The 22,777-nt window shown below is 36.0% G+C and overlaps 1 protein-coding gene across 2 annotated transcripts in view; it reads right to left on the bottom strand.

Moving 5' to 3' along the window:
- HHIP (hedgehog interacting protein) overlaps positions 1–22,777 on the bottom strand; it is a 94,754-nt gene that overhangs the window by 27,858 nt on the left and 44,119 nt on the right. For both annotated transcript variants that reach the window (XM_009448363.5, XM_001146476.7), the window contains exons 5-8: positions 6,276–6,427; positions 5,699–5,872; positions 4,634–4,777; positions 871–992 (exon numbers count right to left, since the gene is read on the bottom strand). In XM_009448363.5, coding sequence (XP_009446638.1) covers positions 871–992; positions 4,634–4,777; positions 5,699–5,872; positions 6,276–6,427 — 592 coding nt within the window. The remainder of the gene's footprint in view (positions 1–870; positions 993–4,633; positions 4,778–5,698; positions 5,873–6,275; positions 6,428–22,777) is intronic.

Here is a 22,777-nt window from a genome sequence, read left to right as displayed (position 1 = left end):
TCTTTGGTTTGGCTTTTAAAAGATGCGCGTGCACACACACACACACACACACACCTGAAAAAAAAAGTAAAATAACTGAATACCACATGAACTAACACAGCTGCTTCATTCCTGGTGTTAAATAAATATCTGTATTGAATGAGTAAATAGAAAAAGCAATCAATTTAATAATCTTAATCTACTGTGTTTCCTGAATCATAATAATGGTTGATATATTGCTTCCTTCAAAAGGAATAAATACTAAAATATTAAAAAATACTAAGTGTTTTGAACTTTATTATTATCCAACTTTATATTTTTACATGTTCTCTCTAAATATTCAAGTAATCATGTTATTAAAAATACTGCTTAAATGTCCCATTCCCATGACTTGTTTTTACAAGTTGATTACTTTGTTTTCTCTAAGATAAACATTTTTTAAAAAATTACATTCTTATTTGAATCACTTACAATTTTCCTAACTGCTGAGGCAGGCATGTTGGATATTGAGAAATGTCTTACTTTTAACACTTGTTTTTTCTCTGTATATAAGATGTTAAGACAAGCTGCTCTCCCCTACTGAATAGAACTTATTCATCTTGATTCTCTGATGAACAAAATATAAGCTGCTAACTTTTGAAGGACGGTTAAATTTTTTGGACCTACTGAGAACCTTTCAATCCATGGTAATTAACCAGATGGAACCCTCAGGGCTTGTAAGAGTCACTGGAGCTGTAAAAAGTGAGCAATTTACTCCTGCATGATTGTTAGGCCAGTGTTTTTATGCTTTCCCAAATGCTCATTTTTCAGAAATCCTTTTCTCTTCAATTACTAAACATACTAAGACAAAACTTGAACTAAAGCAAAATCAGCAAATTATGCTCTACATACCATAATCTTTCCCCTTTATTATCTGTAGAATTCTGGCTGATGATCTGTTTTTTCCATTGGAGTCTGAACACAGTATCGTTAAATTGATGTTTATATCAGTGGGATGTCGATCCACAGCACATCTGCATAACAAGAGGGGATACACATTAATTCCTACCGTGACCTTTTCCAAGCTCAGACTGGAGATTCCTGACATAGGAAGGAGCCCTTTGTGGACTGGCAAGGATCCTATGGCAATTTAGTTTGGATCTTCTAGAAAGCACTGAAGGAAGTAGTCCGATGTGTTTGCTTACTTGGTTGAAGCTTAATCTCTGGAATATATTTCTTAATTTCTCTTGTTATGATTTATAATTTCTTATGTTATAAATATGCACACTGTCTTAAAACAATTGTTAGTCTGTTCTTAAGGAATATCACATGTATAATACACTGGTAAAGTATTGTGAATAAGAATCAGTGTCACCATCCAGGAACAGAAAACCAAACACCGCCTATTCTTACTCATAAGTGGGAGTTGAACAATGAGAACACATGGACACAGGGAGGGAAACATCACACACTGGGGCCTGTTGGGGGGCGGGGTGCAGGGGGATGAAGAGCCTTAGGACAAATACCTAACGCATACGGGCTTAAAACCTAGATGACGGGTTGATAGGTGCAGCAAACTACCATGGCACATGTAAACCTATGTAAGAAACCTGCAAGTTCAGCACATGTATCCCAGAACTTAAGGTAAAATAACATAAAAAAAAAACAGTGTTACCATCAACTCATCTCTGTGCCACACAAAACAGTACTAGTTATAATATTAATTTTGGGTTTCTTACGTGAAATTGCTGCATTCTAAAAGTTAGGCTGCTCTAACACAGGAAAACATGTGCTTTAATTCCAGGAATATAGTAAAGCTGGTCCCTACAAACATCGAGGTCTTTTACGTTGACTCTGTTTTCATGTTTTCCATCCCTAATCTGGGGGCCAGAGTATCTCTGTGACTTAAGCCACTGACAGGAAGCTCCATAAGGGGAGGCAGGACTTGCAACTTCATCACTATCTTCCTGTTATCTGGTTCAAAGCCAGGAATATAAGAGGGGTTCAAGGTTTGTGGAATGTTTCAATCACTGAGGGACTGGGTATGAGGAGCTTGGGTTGGGGGAAGAATGAAGTTATATAATACAATTTTGGAAGTTATCAAAAGTGTGGAAAACAGGCTTGCATTGTTTTTAGGTTTCTCAATCTTGGCACTGCTGACATTTTGGGCCAGGTAATTTTTTGTCTGGGGAGGCTGTGCTGCCAACTGTAGGGTGTTTAGCAGCATCTCTGGCCTCTACAGGCAAAATGCCAGTAGCATCACTCCCTCACCCCCATCACACTCTAATTGTGAAAACCAAAAATGTTCCCAGACATAGCCAAATGTCCCCTGGGGGTAAAATTATCCCATTGAGAATCACTGTTCTAGGCCAACAAAATATATTAATTACTTAAAAACAAAATGAAACCATTGGAGCTAATAAAGAAATTTTAAAAATAAAATAAAAAATTGAGAGTTGGTGCTGGTTCTTAAGAGACGTAAGAGTCATGTAGCAATTATAAAAGAACAAACAAAAAACAAAACATAAACTCTTGGCTCCCGATGATCTCATTCATGATAGGGAAACCATAAGCCTGACCTACCAAAGATGGGTTAGTTGTTCTGTGGCAACAGTCCCTTTATTGTCCTCTCTAGTTCAATGATTCACAGAAGACAATGCCTGGCAGGGATCATGATACAGTCATGCTGTGACTTAAGGTGGAACTAAATCCATAGTGGAGAGAACATTTTCCTCTATTACCTTTCTTTGAAGATAGAGAAACTATGAGAAAAAGAGGTTTGACTTGTTTCCAACAAGAAACAGCAAATCTGGAAAGCAGGCCAGGTAGAGTTGCTGGGGGCTTGGAGCTATGGCTCTGGCTGAATACCAGGTCCACTAAGAACTGCTTGACCCTTGTAACCTTCAGTTTCTCATGTGAAAAAGGGCCCTGCCAGTGAAACTCTCTGGGTGATACTATAATGGTGGATACATGTCATTATCCATTTGTCTAAACCTACAGAATTCACAACACCAAGAGTGAACCCTAATGTAAACCATGGGCTCTGGGTGATTATGACGTGTCAATGTCAGTTCATCAACTATAACAAATGTTTCTCTATGGGGGATGATCATAATGGGAGAGACTATGCATGTGTGGAGGTAAGGGTAATGTAAAAATGTCTATACCTTTTTCTCAATTTTGCTGTGCATCTATCACTGTCCTTTAACTAGTCTATTAATAAAAGGGGAGTGGGAGAAGTGGGGCTGATGGTGAGCCTTGCTGAGAAGCAGAGAGGAGATAAAGTACACAAGATACTTAGTTCAGCACCCCACAGCAAGTGCTTAATAAAAGTTCCCTTTATTTTTAGCCAATAATTAATTTAGTTTTCTTTCTGCTTTATTAAATCGTCTTCTGCTTAGAATACTTTTGGAGGGAGGTGGAATATAAACACCAACTTTTCCTTCAGCCCTCTGCTGCCAGAGGTGGGGAGGCTCCGCAGCACAGGCATCTTGCCACACATCTGGTCTGTAAAGCACCTCATCCCATGTTTTTGCATTGAGGTTCAGGACCCCCAGGAAGGTTGTGAGAAAGCTCCAGTGGGATTGTGGTGACTCAGGCTGCCTGACTTCAAAGTGTTGCTTTGTGGTGGTATCTGTGAGTTCTGAGCTCTAGGAATGGAATGTGACAGTTTCCTCCACATCCTGAACCCACCTTAAGTATTCCCTGTCTCACAGATTTTAAGATCTGCTGAGATGCCAAAAAGGAAATGAACTGTAGACTTGGGTTTGATGGAGGGGAGATGAAGGGCATGAGGGATTATAAAAATAAAAAGTTTGAGAAATATTCACCTTGCACATAGTGAACACTCAATAAACATTAAATGGTAATAATAACCTACTTAGTGAATAAATGGATGTGGCCAGATATCCCTGAGTATGAATAATAGACCGTAGACTGGATGAAGCTTTCGTTACTGAATTGCTGTATTATACTTCATAGCATTTTTACAAAATGTACCCCAAATTTCTCACTCTACATACTTTTTAGTTTTCCTTTGTTTTGGTTCATGGTAGTACCAACAGTTAATATGGAGTCCTTTAGTATTTGCAATGTTTTCAAAGTGAAATAAAAGTTAATATTTAGCTCAACTCCTTGCAAATTAACACTGCAGCATCATATTTAAGTGAAGCTATGATAACAAGAATTGCAATTCATTTAAAACCTACCAGGAGTCAGACACACTATTTGGTACTTTACTTACAGATTTTTATTTAATCATAGCAAGGCAGTTATTATCACCCCCATGTAGTATATAAAGAACTTAAGACTTAGTGGGATTTAAGGAGACAAATCAAAAAGTTGATCTCTCTAAACTGTTCAGATTAAAGTCTTTGTCATTATACTAGTCCAATTGTTTATCTGATAATAACCTCTCCACATTTTAAGGTGAAATTTTCTCCATGAATTTGTCCTTTTCGTTGTCTAATCTGCCTTCTCAATCTGCTTCTCACAGTAATAGAAGACAGAGTGCTAAATACTCACTTGAGTAATGACCTGTTGTGACTTTAGAGGCATGGCCTTAGATACTACCTTTGGCTGCTCTGTGATGGTATATGCTCTATGCTATATTTTCCCAGTTCTCGGATCCCCGCCTGGCTTAAAAGCCAGTGAGAAGACAGACTTGTGTTCTCACCTGCCTGGATCGTGGAGCCCATGAGCAAACACTTCGGGGGGCTGGTTGGTGCTGTTGAAGTGTGGGTTGCTCCTTGGTATGGAATAAGGCACGTTGCACATGTCTGTGTCCACATCCAGCCGTAGCACTGAGCCTGTGAAATCACTGAGAAATTGGGGGACAGAATATGTGTTTTACATTTTCATTATATATTTCACCTATATTAAATATGGTGAGGTTGCTCTATTGATGAAAAAATCATCCCCTTAGTTGAAATAAAATATTAAAGTGGCTGGATGCAGTGGCTCACATCTGTAATCCCAGCACTTTGGGAAGCCAAGGTGAGAGGATTGTTTAATGCCAAGAGTTCAAGGCCAGCCTGGCAACATAGTGAGACTCCATCTCTACAAAAAATTTTAAAATGAGCCAGATGTGGTGGCATGCGGCCAGGCGGATCTCTTGAGCCCAGGGGTTTGAAGCCACAGTGAGCCATAATGGTGCTGCTACATGCTGGCCTGAGCAATAGAGTGAGACCTTGTCTGAATAAATAAAGGAATAATTAAATAAAATAAATTCCTTATTGTGGAAAATGAAACTGGGCCGTTCCAGACAAGCGACTGAACCAAGACACTGTGTGATGGTGGCTGAGGACTGTGGCATCAGTAGTACACTGCCTTTTTTTTTTTTTTTTTTTTTTTTTGCCTCTGTTCTCTTAATTTTTGTCAGCCTAAACCTATGTATTCTATATCTCCCAGGAAGGTTCGCTGGGCAATGTTAGCCTATTACACAGTGTTGAGAGGCAGTATGGTTGTACAGGGCCACTGCTTCTCAGTGCTATGTGGAGCAGAGGCAGCCCTGGAACAGAGAACTACACAACAGTAACTCTTTTCATGACAAACAAAAGATCACGTAGCATATTAGTGAATTCCTCTTCATTTCATAAATGCAGACACTGATGACAAAAGTTAAGTATTTAACCAAGGTGACCATTCAAAGATGGTTCTTAATTCACTGGTGCCCACCTTTTCTTCTGGCACTTAAACTATTTTAACCTTGAGAGGAACCCATCTGTGATCAGCCTTTTACCTTAACCCATCCATTTCTTCCATATCATCCAGTGTAATCATCCCATCACCGAGAATGATGTACAAAAAGCCGTCAGGGCCAAAGAGCAGTTGTCCTCCCAGATGCTTTCTGTGGAGTTCTGCAACTTCAAGAAAGACTCTGGCTGTTCTCAAATCAACTTGGTGTGGATTTTTTCTACATTGTGGGAAGAAAACAATACCATGACTGTTAAAAGATTTAAGATGAGTCCATCAGAAAGTAAATAGTATATAAATGAAAAAAAAACTCCTGGCACATAGTAAATAAGGAAACATATATTTGAAATGGAGCTAACAGAAATTGCTGGAAAATCACATTATTTTCCAAGTTTCAGAAGTAGCCTTTAAGTTGAGAGATAATTGAGGAAAAATGTCAAAACCATTGTTGTTCTCCATTTCTCTTAAAGACACATGTGGAGTTTTCAGCAAGATGGAGGTAATGATTTAATTATTGCCACCTTATGGTTACTTATTTGCAACTTCTAAATAAAAAAACTTATGAAAAGATGATGAGAAAATAAGATGAGAAATTTCTATGCTTCGATGCCTTTTAGTGATACCTGGATACTGTGTATTCCACAACCCTAAGAATGTGGTCATGAGGCCCGATAGCCCACCGTTCTTGGTTGGTGGTATAGGACACATACAACTTTCCATTTTTCTTGTAATTGGGATGGAATGCGAGGCTTAGCAGTCCTCTTTCATCTCCTCCCTGCAGTCAAAGGAAAAACACAAAGAATTGTAAAGTTAATTATGTTCTTTATTGTGTTTCAACTGGAACCCCAAAAGAGTCTCTTTCTTTCTTTTGGATAATCTTTGCCCAACCTCCTTTCTTTTCTTCCTTGCCTACTGCACAAAAAAGGATTATAAAACATTTCACTTTGTGGAACTCTTTAAGGGTTAGAACAAGACAATTGTCTTGTGTGGTTATCTATGCGCAAGAGTCTTACACCACTTTTGTCAAGTGATTTGTGTATGTAATCTTGGGACACTAGGAAGACAAGTTTAAGTGCTGTGAAGAATTCTTTCCCGGGTTACTAGGTTGCTTGTAGTTCATAGAAGACAAATAAAAAGGTTCATAATCAACAGTCACTTCTAATCCAAGTCTCCAAAACCTAAAACACAGTGTGGGCTGCCAACTCCCACTGTCTTGGCAATATGTTTAGAAAACAGTTAAATTGCTTGTGTAATATGTAAACCTTTGCTTTACCCTGGAGGCATCTACATCAGTTGTCACAACGATGGTGGTCTGTTCATCATAGCTAGGTAATAGGCAGCCTTGCCTATCTATCTAGAAATGAGGCAGTTTTACATGAATCCCTTCGCTGCATAGGGTTTTTCTTTACAGAAGGATGAAGCAGCCAGAGGATGCCTAAAGGCCACGGCTGGGGAAGGAGTGGGAGAAATGCTAGAGAGGAAAGGGGACACTAGGAAATTAAAGAAAAATCCCAAACAACTTTCTTGTGTTATTATATGAATGTCAAGGATTGTATACATTAGGCATGCCAAATGCTATAACAATTAAAACATCTTCATGTTCTTAAATAGAAAGGCATTTTATCTTCATTTTCTGCTAATTCAACTTGTTGAAATTCAATATGGTCTTAGCCTTTGTTTTATCCCACAAATAGTCTAGGAATTTCTATAATGAAATCAAAGTATCTAAAATTATCTAGATCAGAGCCTTAAAGTTCACATACTAGTAAAGCCAGGAAGCACTTTTTCGGAGAAAAACATGGCATAGAAATTGAAGGCTGCAACTGCTGATGGCACATCACCTTATTTATTCCATTAAACATCACGACATAGCGTATGGCAAAAAGCTATGAGAAGTTATTCCTTCTCAAGTGTTAGCAGAGAAAAAAAAATCTCTAATACTGCAACCTCTTCACAAGGTCATGTTCAGTCATGGAAGCACTCTCATGTTTTTGTCCCCCACACAATAGTATATGTTACTAGCAAAGCATAGAACTGTTTGTAGTTCTTATTTTACATGGAGTACAGAATTGAAAGGTTTAGGCAGAAAAGTTTACTTTTAATAAACATTGATTTGTTTCCTGGCTTAGAGAAAACTGTTTTTAGATATAGATCACCCAAAGTAGAATATCCAAACTTTCAGAGCATACAAATATTAAAATGGCTGCAAATACACAGAACGACCAAGTCATTATTTAAATGTCAAAAAGTCAAGTTTCCTCCACATCACAATATGCATAATTTTAATTTTAATCATAAAGGTAAAACTCTAATGACCGATATATGAATGACTCTCTGTTTTTCAGATTATCTTGTTCTGGTGAGTTTAATATTGACTTGCTGGTGCTGTTTTTCTGCTTAAATCTTCATTAAATACAAATCTTTTGGCTTTCTTCTGAGACACTGGAAGCTAGGATATGTAAGTACAATTTGACTGTAGAGAAGCCACTGCACATTTGAACCTCCTTGACGGATTGTCTAACGAGGCCCGAGGGTGGGATTTCGTTTGTGATTAATTCCTCCCTCAAATATATTTCCCCCTAAAGCTGTGAGTGCAGGTTAAGTACTGCATGCCTGCCTCACAAATGTTTGTGTTCCACTATAAGCAGCTTTTGTTGAAAGTAGTTCTTTGTAGTTTTTAATCAAATCATCAGAAATACAATTTGAATTGGATAGCAACATGCTTCAAAACTGTGCTGGTTGCTTCTCAGGAATTAAGAATGTAGAATTAAGGCACTGTAGAAAGACAGATGGGAAAAGAGATTTAAACAAATCCACAAGTGATAGAAGACAATTGTTCACTTTAGAGATACCATCTATCACATAAATGACTTTGGGGGCATTTTTGACATTTACTAAAGTGCCAAATATGGAAACAGAATGAGACATGTGAATGACAGAGAAATAAATCAAAAAAGCAATTTAAAAAAAGTCAGTAATTCTGACATTTTCAGGTAATAGGATTTACAATTGATTAATCATTACATATGATCTCATTTTTGGGTCAACTTCCAGGTGCAAAGTAGTTTAGAAATTTGACTACTCTTAAGTCATTTCAGAGAAATACTCACTTTCATAACTACACTGATGAAAACAATTTAATGTATTATATAAATATCCTAGATTTTCTTGAATCTAGATTTTAAAATTATATAACAGGATTCCTAAATATTCAGAAATTAGAAAGGACAGATATACCCCTGGTGTGCCACAGTGTGCCAGGAGATTAATGTATTGAGAGCTCACATTTCACTTGAATTAGACTTCAGAATTATGTTGTCTACTTAATTAAAATATATTACTGACAAATTATGATTTAACTCTCAAATGCAAACCTATCTGTAAGGTCTGGGTCATTTTTCAAGGTCTTATGAAGAAATATGTTGACTGGGCACTGAAGGGTTAATTTTAGACCAGGGTCAGTTAGAGGCCACACCATCAGAAACACCACCAGATATTTAAGGTTGCTTCAGCTGTAGTCTTCACCAGGACACCGTCCTAGCCCGAGAGCCTGGACGTTGGTGCCTGGAGCCGGGACTGGCCAGCAGACCAGACCTCCCAGCCTCCTGTACTTCCTTCTATTATCTTAGTCCCCTTTGTCCCAGCTCTGACTGTGTGTGTTCAAAGCCCCATTCTGTTGGTCTGATCCCCTAGCCCAAAGACTCCCTTCTCTTCACTCTATTTCCAAATCCGATAACCCAGCTTTAGAGGCTCAGTAGAAAAAAACAAAGCCCTGGTGCCAATGTTACTAACTGCTCTCCTTCTAACCTCTTCTCATCCTACCCCTTCATTATGTGTGGTTTTATGGCTCAGAGAATATGGAATCAAAATCATACACTCCTTCCAGAAATGTCAATTATTGAACTGAGTCTAGGGAGCATCTGGGGAGTTTTTATTTTATTCTTGAGCTTCTAGTGATTAGTTGAGCCAAGCTGGCTAAAAAGGGAGAAAAACATATTAATAGAATGGCAAATGGAAGAGTCGTGATTCAGGCAGTCTTGCCTTTCAAAAAGACACTGATTTCTAACATTATCCCTTTTTTTTTTTTTTTTTTTTTTTTTTTCTGAGATGGAGTTTCATTCTTTTTGCCCAGGCTGGAGTGTAATGGCGCAATCTCGGCTCACTGCAATCTCCGTCTCCTGGGTGCAAGTGATTCTCCTGCCTCAGCCTCCCGGGTACTTGGGATTACAGGCACTCGCACCATGCCCAGCTAATTTTGAATTTTAGCAGAGACAGGGTTTCACCATGTTGGCCAGGCTGGTCTTGAACTCCTGACCTCAGGTGATCCGCCCTCCTCGGCCTCCCAAAGTGCTGGAATTACAGGTGTGAGCCACTGTGCCTAGCCCTAACATTATACTTTTAAAAACTGTTAACCAATGTCCAAAATGTTTATCCTTACCCATGTGAAAAGCAGTGATTTGTCTAAATATTCACATTATAATTGTACTTCATTATTAGCACTGAGCACTTTGTATATTGTGCTTCTGGGAATGCACAGACAGCATTGCTAGAACCAAACTGAAAGCTAAAAGGGCAACAAGTAATTTACAAACAAGAATTTAGGGTTTCCTCAGTTTGGTAATGCTTTAAAAAAAAAACAACTTACTGACTTGAACCTCATCCAAGCTTCATAGGCTGCCACAAGACCCCCTCTTCCCCTTTGCTCAGCTCTTCAATGCTACATCAACTTCTGGACAGCCCTACTGGACAGCAAGCACAAATGACTGCTCAAATTTGGAGTGTTGAATGATTTGAAAATAATGTTCCCGCAATTTGGAACCTGCAGACTAACTTGTTTCAGAGGAAATAATAAAACCCTCTTCAGGCGCTTTTAATAAGTGTTTAACTATCTGCCATTCTAGTTATCAGTCAGCTCTTAAAAGCAATTTCACAGGGTCCACAGAAAATAGACAACCCCAAAATGAAGAGTACTGATACTTTAATGTAAATACAACATCAGACCTAGTGTTGCAGCTTTGGGATAAATTCTTCCCTGGTGAACAGATCCAAGTTCTAACCAATTAAGAATATTCCTCTTCTTTGAATAATTAAGTATCCATTTGAAAGAAGAGATAATCATAAAATGATTATAACAGAAAGTATTTTTTTCTTTTCTTTTTTTATACATGGTTTCACTCTATCACCCTGGCTGGAGTGCAGTGTCACAATCATGGCTCACTGCAGCCTTGAACTTCTGGGCTCAAGCGAATCTCTTGCCTTGGTTTCTGACAGTGTGGGTATTACAGGCATGAGCCACCACACTCGGCCCTATTTTTTCTTTTTTAACAGCCATTATAGGACAACGTCTTTCATTGTGATATTTAAAAGACAACATTCTCTTCATACTTTAATGTGGTTACAGTTAGATTTTTTCTGGTTTCTGTTTTTGCTTTAAATTTGCCCTAATGTCCTTCAGGAAATACTGACTTGTACATTTTAGGAAACATAATTTTTCTTAGTGACCTTTTGGTAAGTGGCTGACTTCAAGTTCAGTCATCCACAACATGACCCTATGATATTATGAAAGCCATGAAACATAAACTAAATAATGTGACACTATGTTCAAGACATTAGTTGTTACTGCCAACTATTTTTTTTTTTTAATTTTACACTTATTCCACAAATACTTATTGAATACCCATTATGTGTTGGATATAATGTGTTGGTGCTTAGGGATAAACAATCAATAAGAATAAATTCCTCCCCTCAATGAGTTTGTATATGGAAGCACATAACAAAGTATAGTTTTGAATTTTGAGTTGTTTCATTCCCATCATACTTGGAGATTTTTGAGGAGGATGAACAATGCTACACTGTTAGAAATGTGCATGGTCAAAAAACAAGTATTAAAGATAAGAAATAAATACTTTTGGTAACTTCTGACACAAAGATTAATTTATATATTGGCACCTGAGCTTTCTCCACTCTAAAACTTGCTAAAAAAAAAAAAAAAAGAAAAAAACAGCTTAATTACATAAAAACTAAATTACATGAAGAAGTAAGCAGAGTTTCTACAAACAGTAAGACCATCTGGTAATTTATTTTATGTACATGACACAAGCACACAGGTATGAATGAAGCTCTCTGGTAAAATTGTTGCTCTCTTAATGCTCAAGGAATTTTTAAGAATTAATATAAGAATAGAGTGGTGGTATTTTGAATTCCCTATAAGATATATACTTTTGCTCTAAGGCAGGCTTTCACATTTCTTTTATTAACAGTCATTTTCTTGCCTATGTTTTGCTGATATGCATCATGAAAGGAAAAAGAGGAAAAAGAGGACTTGGGACTAAAATGGGACCCTCTCATGCAAATCTATGCTTTGTCTTAGACTGGAACTATTTGCTGATCAGAAATGGCAAAACAGGTTTGTTTGAGAACTGTTAGTTCGAACACAGTACCAGATTGTATTCATTTTCTATTGCTGCTATGAAAATTTACCACAAACTTTGTGGCTTGAAATAACACAAATTTTTTATCTTAATTTGTAGATTAGAGTTCAACATGGGTCTCACAGGTTATAATAAATGTTGGCAGAGCTAAGTTTCTTTCTAGAGGTGCTAGAAGATAATCCATTTTCTTTCATTTTCCAATTATGGAAGCCATCTGCATTTCTCAGTTTGTGTCTTCTTTCTTCCATCTTCAAAGCCAGCAATGGTGGGTTGAATCCTTCTCATATCACATCACTCTGACCTCCTTTGTCTTCCTCTTCCACTTTTAAGAATTTGTGATTACACTGAGCCCACCCAGATGATCCAGGATAATCTCCCTATGTGCTGTTTAGCAATCTTAATTCCATTGCAACCTTAATTCCCCTTTGCCATATAAGGTAACACATTCACAAGTTCTAGGGAAAGGACAAGGACATCATTTGGGGAGGGGCATTATTCTGCCTACCACATGAATATTTTAATCGGTTTCTGAAAAAGGATCCCAAGCATTTCTGACTTGTGTCTTCATGGCCATGCCCTCCTGTGAGCACTGAAAGAGGAGACCAGTGAAGTTCATATATAAGTTCACAAGGAGATACTTAAGGTACACTCTGTTACAACAAGCTCTTTCTCATAGCTGTCAGTATTGGAAGAATAACCAACATTCTTCAAAACGAAGTGAAACTATCCTTCAGAATTGAGCAGAAGGAGAGAGAAGACCATTTGATAAAATGTGGACATGTGAAACTTTCACGTATGAATTAAGTTCAGATCAAAACTCCCAAGTTAGTCAAACGAGATTCCAAGATACAGAGAAGGTAAAATTAAATATATATAAACCATTTCTACTAACTGGAGGACAATCTTTGCATTTTAAGTTGATTAAAACTGTGTTATTTTGCTGTGTGTATAAGCTGTGAAACACATTGCAGAGCACTGATTTCTTCACAACTCTTGGAAAAGATAAGAAGCATCGCTTTTCAATAGTTCCAAAAGTCTAAATTGGTCTCAGAACAGGAGTCAATCCCCTGAGGTCCCTGGGTTAGCTTATGGGAAGGACTGCATGATTTGTTTCTGTGATATATTAAAAAAAAAAAAAGTTTGTTCTTTGTCTCCAGTTCTTGGCACAAAGCCTCTAAAACTCTTGGAATTTCCTGAGTGATAGGAGTGCATTTTTTTTTTCATTTGTAAGGAGCCGCTTTAATCACACCTGATTTTATACTACTAAGCTGACTTTGGTGGGCTTCTAGATAACTTCAAGATGGGGGCTTGCAGCCAGAGGAACCCACCATGTGATTAGAGAATTGGAACTTTCAGCCTACCCCACAACCCCAGGGAGCAAGAGAGGTTGGAGGTTGGGTTCAATCACCAATGGCCAGTAATTCAATCAATCATGTCTGTGTAATGAAACCTCCTTAAGACCCTAAACAATAGGGTTCACAGAGAGTGGCACACCCAGAGAGGGCAGGGGAGCTCTGTACAGTACCCCCTTCCAATATCTTGTTTTATGCCTCTCTTCCATTTGGCTGTTCCTGAGTCGTATCCTTCATAGTAAACCAGTAATAGTAAATAAAAGTGCTTTCCTGTGTTCTATGAGTCATTCTAGTGAATTACCAAGGCTGAAGGCAAATTATGAGAACCCCCAAATTTGTAGCCTGCTCGGCAGAAATTTGGTAGCATGGGCATCCCATTTGTGGTTGGTATTTGAAGTAGGAGCAGTCTTATGGGGCTGAGCCCTTAACCTGTGTGGTCTGAGCTAAGTCCAGATAGTTTCAGAATTGAATTGAACTAAATCAAATTGTTGGATGCACAATTGGTGTGGGAGGACTGGTGGGCGTGAGAGTAAACCTCTCATTTGGTGTCAGAAAACATCCCAGAAAGAACCTGAAAAGTTACTTAGCCCATTCTCTTTTCTAGGGAAATGGAGATCATGATCAAGTCTATTTGAGAATACTTCTAATAATTTGGTAGTTTTCTTTTCGTTCATAAAATTCTTACTCTTGAACTTGACTTGTTTTTTCTACTAAACTTAGTTTGGGAAAAGACATAAAATATCTTGTTTCATTTTGTAATCCACTCTTTTGGCTTTTCTGACCTGCACTATTCCCTGAGGATGAAACCAGCCACAATAAACGAAGGACGTATCAATTCTAATAGGAATTCTCCCTTTTCATTAAAATTTCCTCTACTTTTCCAGATTTGGTTTTCCTTTAAACTTACTCCAATTAACAGAATGCTGATGCTCAACTTTTCTCTTCTCCTTAATCGTGTTTACTCACTGTTTCAGTCCTCCAAGAAGGTACAGTCATGAATAGCTTAACAATGGGGATACCTTCTGAGATGGTAGAGCCTACTACACATCTAGGCTATGTGGTATGGCCTGTTGCTCCTAGGCTGCAAAGCTGTGTAGCATGTTACTTTACTGACTATTGCAGGCAACTTAATACAATGGTCAGCATCTGTGCATGTAAACATAGAAAAGGTACTGTAAAAATATGGTGTTATAATCTTATGGGACCACCATTGTATATGTGGTCCATTGTTGACTCAAATGTCTTTATGCAGTGCATAACTGCATATACAATTTTCAAATGCTGTTGGGACACAAGCTCATCTTCATCACACTCCATCACACCTGACAAAGAAATCTGTCCTGCTTCAGATAACATTGGAGAGCTGCTAGAAGATAACCAGCAATTCAGAATTTTAGGAAGTGTCTCATGGGGTATATAATCTCTGGTATGTAGCGATTGGTCCATGTCAAATCTATGTTTAGGATTTTCAAGCATTTTATCTTTTGAAGGTAGCAGATGCAAAGACAAATTAGAAAAGTGCAAATGGAAGAATAAAAGAGATTCCACACGGAAATCATCTACCTGTAAGTCACAATAATTCTCTTTTCTACTCTCTTCAAAAAAACAAAATAAATCAGTAATAGTAGGTTTAAGTTACAGCCTACTCAGAGTGAGGATATTGGACGTATTGGAAGTGGCTATTTTCTAGAATTTCTAGTTTCATAGCTCCTTCTTATTCCATATATAAATGATCTTTTGACATTTCCATCTATGAGGAAAAATGTATATATACATACTCAGTTATATACTTATAACTATTATAGTCACAAAGTTATGTATATATGATTTATTTTATATAAAATTTATATTTGTCAAGTGGAATTTAATTTATTATGTTCATATTACTATTTCCTCCCTAGGCTTTTAAAGCATTTGAACTGTGGCATGTGATACATTATGGCATATTAGAGATTGGATTGACTTGTACCTTTTATCTTGCTCAGGCAGCAGTTGACAGCTGTGGAAACTTTAATATATGTGCCCAAGGAATCCAATATAATATCAGAGAATGACTTAAACACAAGGGACTATCTGGCTCAATACGCATCAGATGCTATAATATCTATTCCAAAGTTCCACTTTCTAAAATATCTTCTCAATGAGACAAAATGCTCTAATAAAATTAAACTGTGTGAAATATCTATTTGAAATAATAAAGTAATAAAACAATAAGCCTCCAAAAAGCATAAAAAACCCTTCTCAAAAGGAAAATCCTAGCAATAAACAATTTTTTAGAGAAAAAAATTATAGAAACATTGGTGACACTTAGAGAAAGCAAAGCTTTTATTCTGTGCACTGAGGCTAAATGAAAATAAATTAATGATGGTTTAACAAAACTATAAGAATATTCTTGGGAATAAAAATGAATAAAAATTACAATTAGAAAAAGCTTTGTAACCTCACAAAACTATTATGAACCATAGGCTTAAGACTTGTTGAACAAAAAATTTTTAAAAAATTCTAGACTGAACTGTAAAAGGGTAAAATATTAAGCTAACTACTTTGTTAGACACAACAAAATGTTAGATATGTAAATTAGGAGCAAGTCTCCAATAGACTGTAAGCTTCTTGAAGGCAGAGACCACATCGTGGTATTTCTGATGTCTTACATAGTACCTCATTGACAGTGGAGGTACTGACTCTACCTCCTTGTTATAGTACAAATAGGATGTACTGAGTTCTTACTGCGTGACAGAGACTGTGCTAAGTGATTTTCAAGCAATATTCTGTTTAAACTTTATAGCAACTCTAGAGTTTAATACTGTTTTATTATCTTTACTTTCCATGTAAGGAAACAAGAGGCATAGAGGAATTGAGTAACTTGCCCCAAATGCTTAAATAGAAGTAGCAAAGCAGAGATTGTGATTGGAAGACACACAATGGGAACTATTATGTTACAGTGCTCTACCAAGTACTTCCTAAATGAAGAAATGAACAAAAAAAGAAGAGACTGTATTCTCTTATCAGCACCCATTGTTCATGAACTGAGGCAGTTTTGAAACAGTCTTAAGTAACTTGGGTTTCTGAAGTTCTACAAGGGAATAAAATGAAGCTCATCCCTCAGTTACTTTAACTCATATATATTACTTTAAATTAAATGATTTAGTCATTTTAACTTATGTGGGATATACTGAAGTGTGTACCTCAATTATTTTAACACAAAGGTTAATTTAGGTTTTAAGGTAGTGTTGTGCCAGTAAATGGCCTGTTTGGGAAAAAAAAAAGAGGTGCAGATTTGTGTAAATTTATGTGGTGTAAATACGCTCACTGAGGCAAAGGAAAACTTCTTGGTAAATATCTGAAATCTATCACATAAGGTTGCTCAGATAATCCAAGAAGATGATGAATGTAAAATTACTTAATGAGCTCTAAAGTGCTATTCAAATTGAAGATATAACTATTATAGTGCACAGAGAGGGAAGAACTCTTCTCACATTCAGTTGTTCTATAACATAATAAGCTTCTCAAGTAGGGAATGTAATTTTGAAGTAGAGAATGTGAAGTCCTACATTTTGATCAGATGAGGAATGCGTGCACGTTATGTAGAAGAAGTATTAACTTGCTGCTTGCCATCCAAAGAACTTTTGGACTTCAGAAAATTGCAGGCATGGACATGCGCATTTATACTTATATTTAGCACCAGGCTCACCACATACTTTTGATAAAGATTTGTGGATATCTTTTCAGGAGATTTAGGTGGCATGTGTTACCAGTGGCTGGTTTATTAATGAATGATTTGTAAGGCTTGATGTAATCTAAATTTTTGTTCTAAAATTGAAACACCCATAACTTTGCTATTGCAGAAATATCATTTTTTCATTAAAATATATAAAATTTGTCCTCTAAAGTTAAACATAAAGAAATTTATTTAGTAGACAAATATAAGGGGTGAAAGAAATAGACCCCGACATTTGTGTGTTCTTCAGTAATACCGATGGCAAATTACAATATCTCCTCCCCTCCAAAAACAAACCCAATGTGAAAATGCACTGCCAAGATTTATGATAGAAAAATGTGTATTTTTGATAGTAGCAATTAGCTGTGAAAATTACTTCAGAGCCCTATTGACTAATATGACACATATTTATAAGAACAAAAAAGATACCAAATTTAGATTTAAATTTGGATATTCAATTACAAACTAAGGACGAATATAAGATTATTCAAGGAGTGTATGAGAGCATGCATATCCATTGAAAAATACATATCCCCAAAGACTAGATAATGCCACAGAATAAAGGAAATACTATTTATGTTTGGAGAGGTTCAATTCTTTCTTCTCTCAGTGTCTCATGGATTTCACTCTTAGGGCCATTCTTAAATCATGAATAGTTAAAAAAAAATTAAGTTGACAAATATTGAGCAAATCTTGTTAGAAAAGCAAGTATTTCCTTTGGAATAAGGAAGACAATTTAGAAAACCCATTAACTTTTTCAGACCCCCTTATAATTTATTTTACTTAATGGCTAAGAAATGTCTTTTTTAGAATGACTTGGTCTATAATAAAGACAAATGCATTTTCATATTTTATTAGTGATAATCTTACAAACATAAGAACCATTAACTTTTATAAAAACAAAAGTTAATTTTATGGAATTACTGGAGTAATAGATTTTTATGTTGAAAACAAATGAAATAAAATGGACTTATTATTTCATTCACCATCTTTAAAGCTAAAATCTCTGAGGCATAAAGTCTTACCATTTGATTTTAAACATTAAACCCAGGAATATAAAGTAAGTTTTCTTGATAGTTTCATGCGATTTATACCTTTTTACTTTAATTTTTTTTTCTCCTGTCAGGAAATGGGAGATTCAGGGCCTTTTCAATAGAAGAAAGAAATCACAATATTAAAGATAAATGCTTAACTGTAGCAAAGGGTACAAAATTGTTTTTAATGAATTTGACCTCTTGCTTTTATGAAGTTTGGTTTTTACGATGTGTGGCTAATATGCTGGTCATGCAGCTAAAAGCATTATCTTCACGTCATTATATAGAAATATAACACTGGTATACTTGAGTTTCCTAGTCATGTTTCACTACTCTTAGCCATTATGTATTTCTATTGTTACTCTAAATAAGAACTCAAATTGACTTATATAAAACATTAAGCAATTAAGTAAGATTATTGCTTTGAAAAGAAACCTTGAAAAAAAAAACCCCAGTAGTTTAGACCACCAAGGAACACTAATAAATTTAAGGAAATATGAGGTTTCCTCCATGTGACTTCTCTTGAAGAGTTATGAAATAGATTGCTGGAACTTCAAGGTCATATAACAATTATGGTACTTTAAAAATTATTTTCTAAGTAGAGTTTGTATTTTCATGATTTGTATGTCAATTAAACTTGCAATTTACCAAGTAGCAGAATCAAATTCTTTGAATCTTTGATATTTTTATTAAGTACTATTTTACAAAATGATCAAATGCAGAATTCTAACAACACAGAAACATTAAAACACTACAATATGAACAATCTAAACATTCATTTTTAATATGAAAAATTATTCTTATTCCAAAATATCATTAGCTACAAATCAACATTTAGCAAATAAACATTTGCTATGGCTCAGATATCTAAATTAAGAAAATCTTTTTGATATTTGTTATCTTATATCTTTGTATTAATTCTGAATAAAAACTAATAATATATATTTCTGACCAAATGCATCTTTAGTATTAAATTATGTGACAATTTAAAATGTAAAATTTTGTAATTCCATGTTTTCTATAGGAAAGAAATTATGGTCTATTCCATTCAGATAGAATAAATGTGGGAACTATATATTATACATATCTAAAAAAGTTTAATCTGGATGAAGTTCAGATTAAAGATAGAAAAGTGATTATAAAATTAGAATAGGATTTATAAAGAAAGTCTAAAGGGAGGGCTTGAATTTCTTAAAGTCACAAAAGAAAAAACTCTGAGGAGTACAAATAACCTGATTTAAATACATGAGGATTTATTTTAAGGAGGACAGTGTCCAGCTGTTCACGTTTTCCATGGGAGTTTCTCCAATAGGATAGATTTCAATGAATAAAAGCTCTGTTCCTTATAATTTTTAATATAATGGAAAATTTACTTTAAATATCTATGATTAATACAATTTTGGATCAAAGGACAATTTGAGGGAACTTCTGATGTTAAAATTGCTTGAGACTGTGTTGTTAGTCAACTAAGGGAAGAGCCAAACAGTGAAAGACTGACCAGTGTTCTAGTATGTTCATAATTTGACCCAGGTAGCAGTTTGAAAAAAAAAACTGATGGAAAATTAAGGAGTCCCATTCCAATTTCCAGAATCACTATGCAGAGATTAGTTCCTGATTCTAAATCGTAGGGCAAATGAAGTGTTTATAGTGGTTCCACTTTCCTGACTGCCAGCACCTACTCTCTTCAACACCTATAACGTTATGAACATTTATCCTCACTCACTGCACAGCTCTTGCTCTCAGATTCCAGCACGTCACTCAGTCATTAAGGGACAGATGTGGTATGCCAGTTGCTTCCATGTCCTCATGTGTCAGATTCCTATTCATTCATAGCATGGTGTTTAAGAGTATGGGCTCAGGGATCCAGACTACCTTGCTTTGCAACTTGGCTCCTCCACTTGATGGCTTTCTAACTTTGGGAGAGTTACCTTAGCCTCTCTGTGTCTCAGTTTTACCACTTTCAAAATACACGCATTTCCTACCTTGTGAGTTGTTACATGGAAAGATAGAAGGATGACCCCTGACACACCATTGGTGCTCAAGAAAATTTAGCCATTGTTAAAATATACCACAGCCTGGGCTATTGTATTCTAGTTGGGGAGAGACTTTACACAAGTAAGGCTATACATAAATACGTATTTCAACTTTGGAGAGGGCTATAAAAGACAAGAATAGGGTGTTATGGGAAAGAATTCAGGGGGAATCTAATTCAGACTAGGGTGTTAGCAAAGACCTTTCTAAAGAGGGAAGACCTGTCTAAAAATTCAAGTTGAGACTTCAAGGATGAGAAGGAGCCAGAAAGGGAAGAAGGTTCCAGGTAAAGAAAGAACAGCATCTCCCAGAGAGATACTTTATCTGTAATGAGTATGATTCTTTGGGAAAAAGAGAAATGGAAGAGAAGAGTACAAAAGTATGTGTACCTCCTATTCTTGCTGGTTGTGGAGAATTTTAGGTATCTGAGGGCACATGTAAATACGGTGGAGAGAATGTGCACTCTATTACATGACAGTTGGGTTTGAATCTTCGCTTATGTGACTTCCAGGCTGTTTGACTTGGGGGAAATAATTTAACACCCCTGAGCTTCAGCTTTTTTTTATTGTAAAGGCATGATAACTTCTACTTCACAAGGTATTTTCTTAAAAAATGAAAAATACATTAAATAAAAATTTAAAGTTACTAGTACCCAGATGGCACATATTTATTAGTTGTTCACTAATCAGCTCTTTTCTTCATCATGGTGGGGATAGGTGGGGGGAGCAATGAGCATATTGTTCCTGTACATGATGGTGCCACCCTTGAAATGCATAAGGTCAACTCTAGCAAAAATGATAATTCAATGATTCTACCTAAGCACTTAGACTTTTTCCATTTTAATAGGAAATTTTTTTTTTCTATTTTGGTAGTTTCAGGTGGAAAACAATAATTGGATATAGTGTTTGTTTTTTTCTCCCTTATTTGACGGAATGTGTGACAAGTGACTTTAGAGTGAGGGCTTTGGAGGAGGCATTGCTGATGGTACTTAGACTTCTCATGTGCAGCTTTTGAAGTAAAGCTACATGTTTTACTGGGTGGCTGGAGTTATTGAAATCAAATTTAAAAATTAATTTAAAAAGGCATCTCCTTCCTTATGTAAAAAAATCCTATACATAGACTTATTTAAGTATATAAATGGAGGCACTGTTTGTATTTATATGTACTATGTGTGATTATTAAAAAAAGAAAATAGAAATACAAGCACATTAGCAAAAACTACATAGATATTTCAAGAATCATCAAATGGTTAAAAAAGCAAAACTCCTGAAGCAGCAATCCATCAGCCTAATTATGGACACAAATGTCAGCAACATCAACTAATTGCCTTGCTCTTCTCTTACTTAAATATTGCCAGATGCAAAAATATTGTCTTTATGTCACACATATAAGCCTAGACAGCAGGAATCAGGGACTCAAATGTGAAATTGCCTATCAAAATTAGTATGCATGATATAATAAACCTTGAAGTTTTTTTATACTTATAAGCAAAATATAAGGCCATATTGATGTTTATATTAGAAATCCAGATATCTGGTGGTCTATATTTTATCACTGTGAAAATGATAAAGGAAGTTTTGGTTTTTTTCTATTGGAAAATTGGCAATCTTTCAATTTTAATAAATGGTAGATATCAGAGATGCATGTAAGATTGTCTGGGAGCCCCTCAATATACCATGAAATATTATTTTGTGTAATATTACACATCATTTCGAAACAGTCTTGAAGTAGGAATATGGCCTAAGTTAGAACTGCCCTTATTAATGCTGGAGTGACTTTGGCATCCCCTGCTGCTGAGCTGGTTAAAACACAGATAAAGCTGTTTTCTTTGAATTGCCTGATATAAATCTAAATGGAGATTGAAAAAAAATCATGGACAGCATGAAGGACAGTTCATTTTTCTTCTTTGACTGTGAGAGTTTTTTGTTTCTGTTGGCCATGCTAATGATAAGACACTGGTCCATTCTTCACATAGATTTGTAACAAACAAATCTGGTCATTTTACTCTGCCTCTTCAAAATAACAACAAAGCAAAACTTTTTTACTCTTATCACCTATAAAATAGGCCCAAATAATTTATCAGGGGCCATGAGACACTTTACAATATGGCCTTAACCTGTGTTTCCAGTCTCCGCTCTGTCATTCGATCTCATGTTCATGTCTTTCCAGCTATGGTCAACTCTGATGCTCTCTTGGCTTTCATATCCTGATGTATTTGCATTTGTTTGTTCCCTCTGCTTTGAAGATCATTCCCATCTAGTTTCTATGGAATAACTTGTTGATCGTTTAAGACCAGCTCCAGCACTTCTGCAAAGTCCTCCTTGACTCCAGAGTTTAGCAAGCATGTCTTTTTCTTTTCGTCCTAGTACTTTCCAGGTATTGCTAGGACACCATACTACCATCATATCACTTTGTGTTGATTATACCTACCAGTCTCCTTACCCCATACAGAAGAAATCTTAGATGGAAATCAAGTTTTATTATTCTTTGATTGCACCTTAGCACTTAGCTCAATGATTGATACCTTTAGGTATTCAAATATTCAGTGTGTGGGTTAAT

Source organism: Pan troglodytes, chromosome 3 (genome assembly GCF_028858775.2).
Source record: "Pan troglodytes isolate AG18354 chromosome 3, NHGRI_mPanTro3-v2.0_pri, whole genome shotgun sequence".
Classification (NCBI taxonomy): Eukaryota; Metazoa; Chordata; class Mammalia; order Primates; family Hominidae; genus Pan; species Pan troglodytes.
Note: the sequence above shows the minus strand (reverse complement) of the source record. Positions and strands in the feature narration are given on the sequence as shown.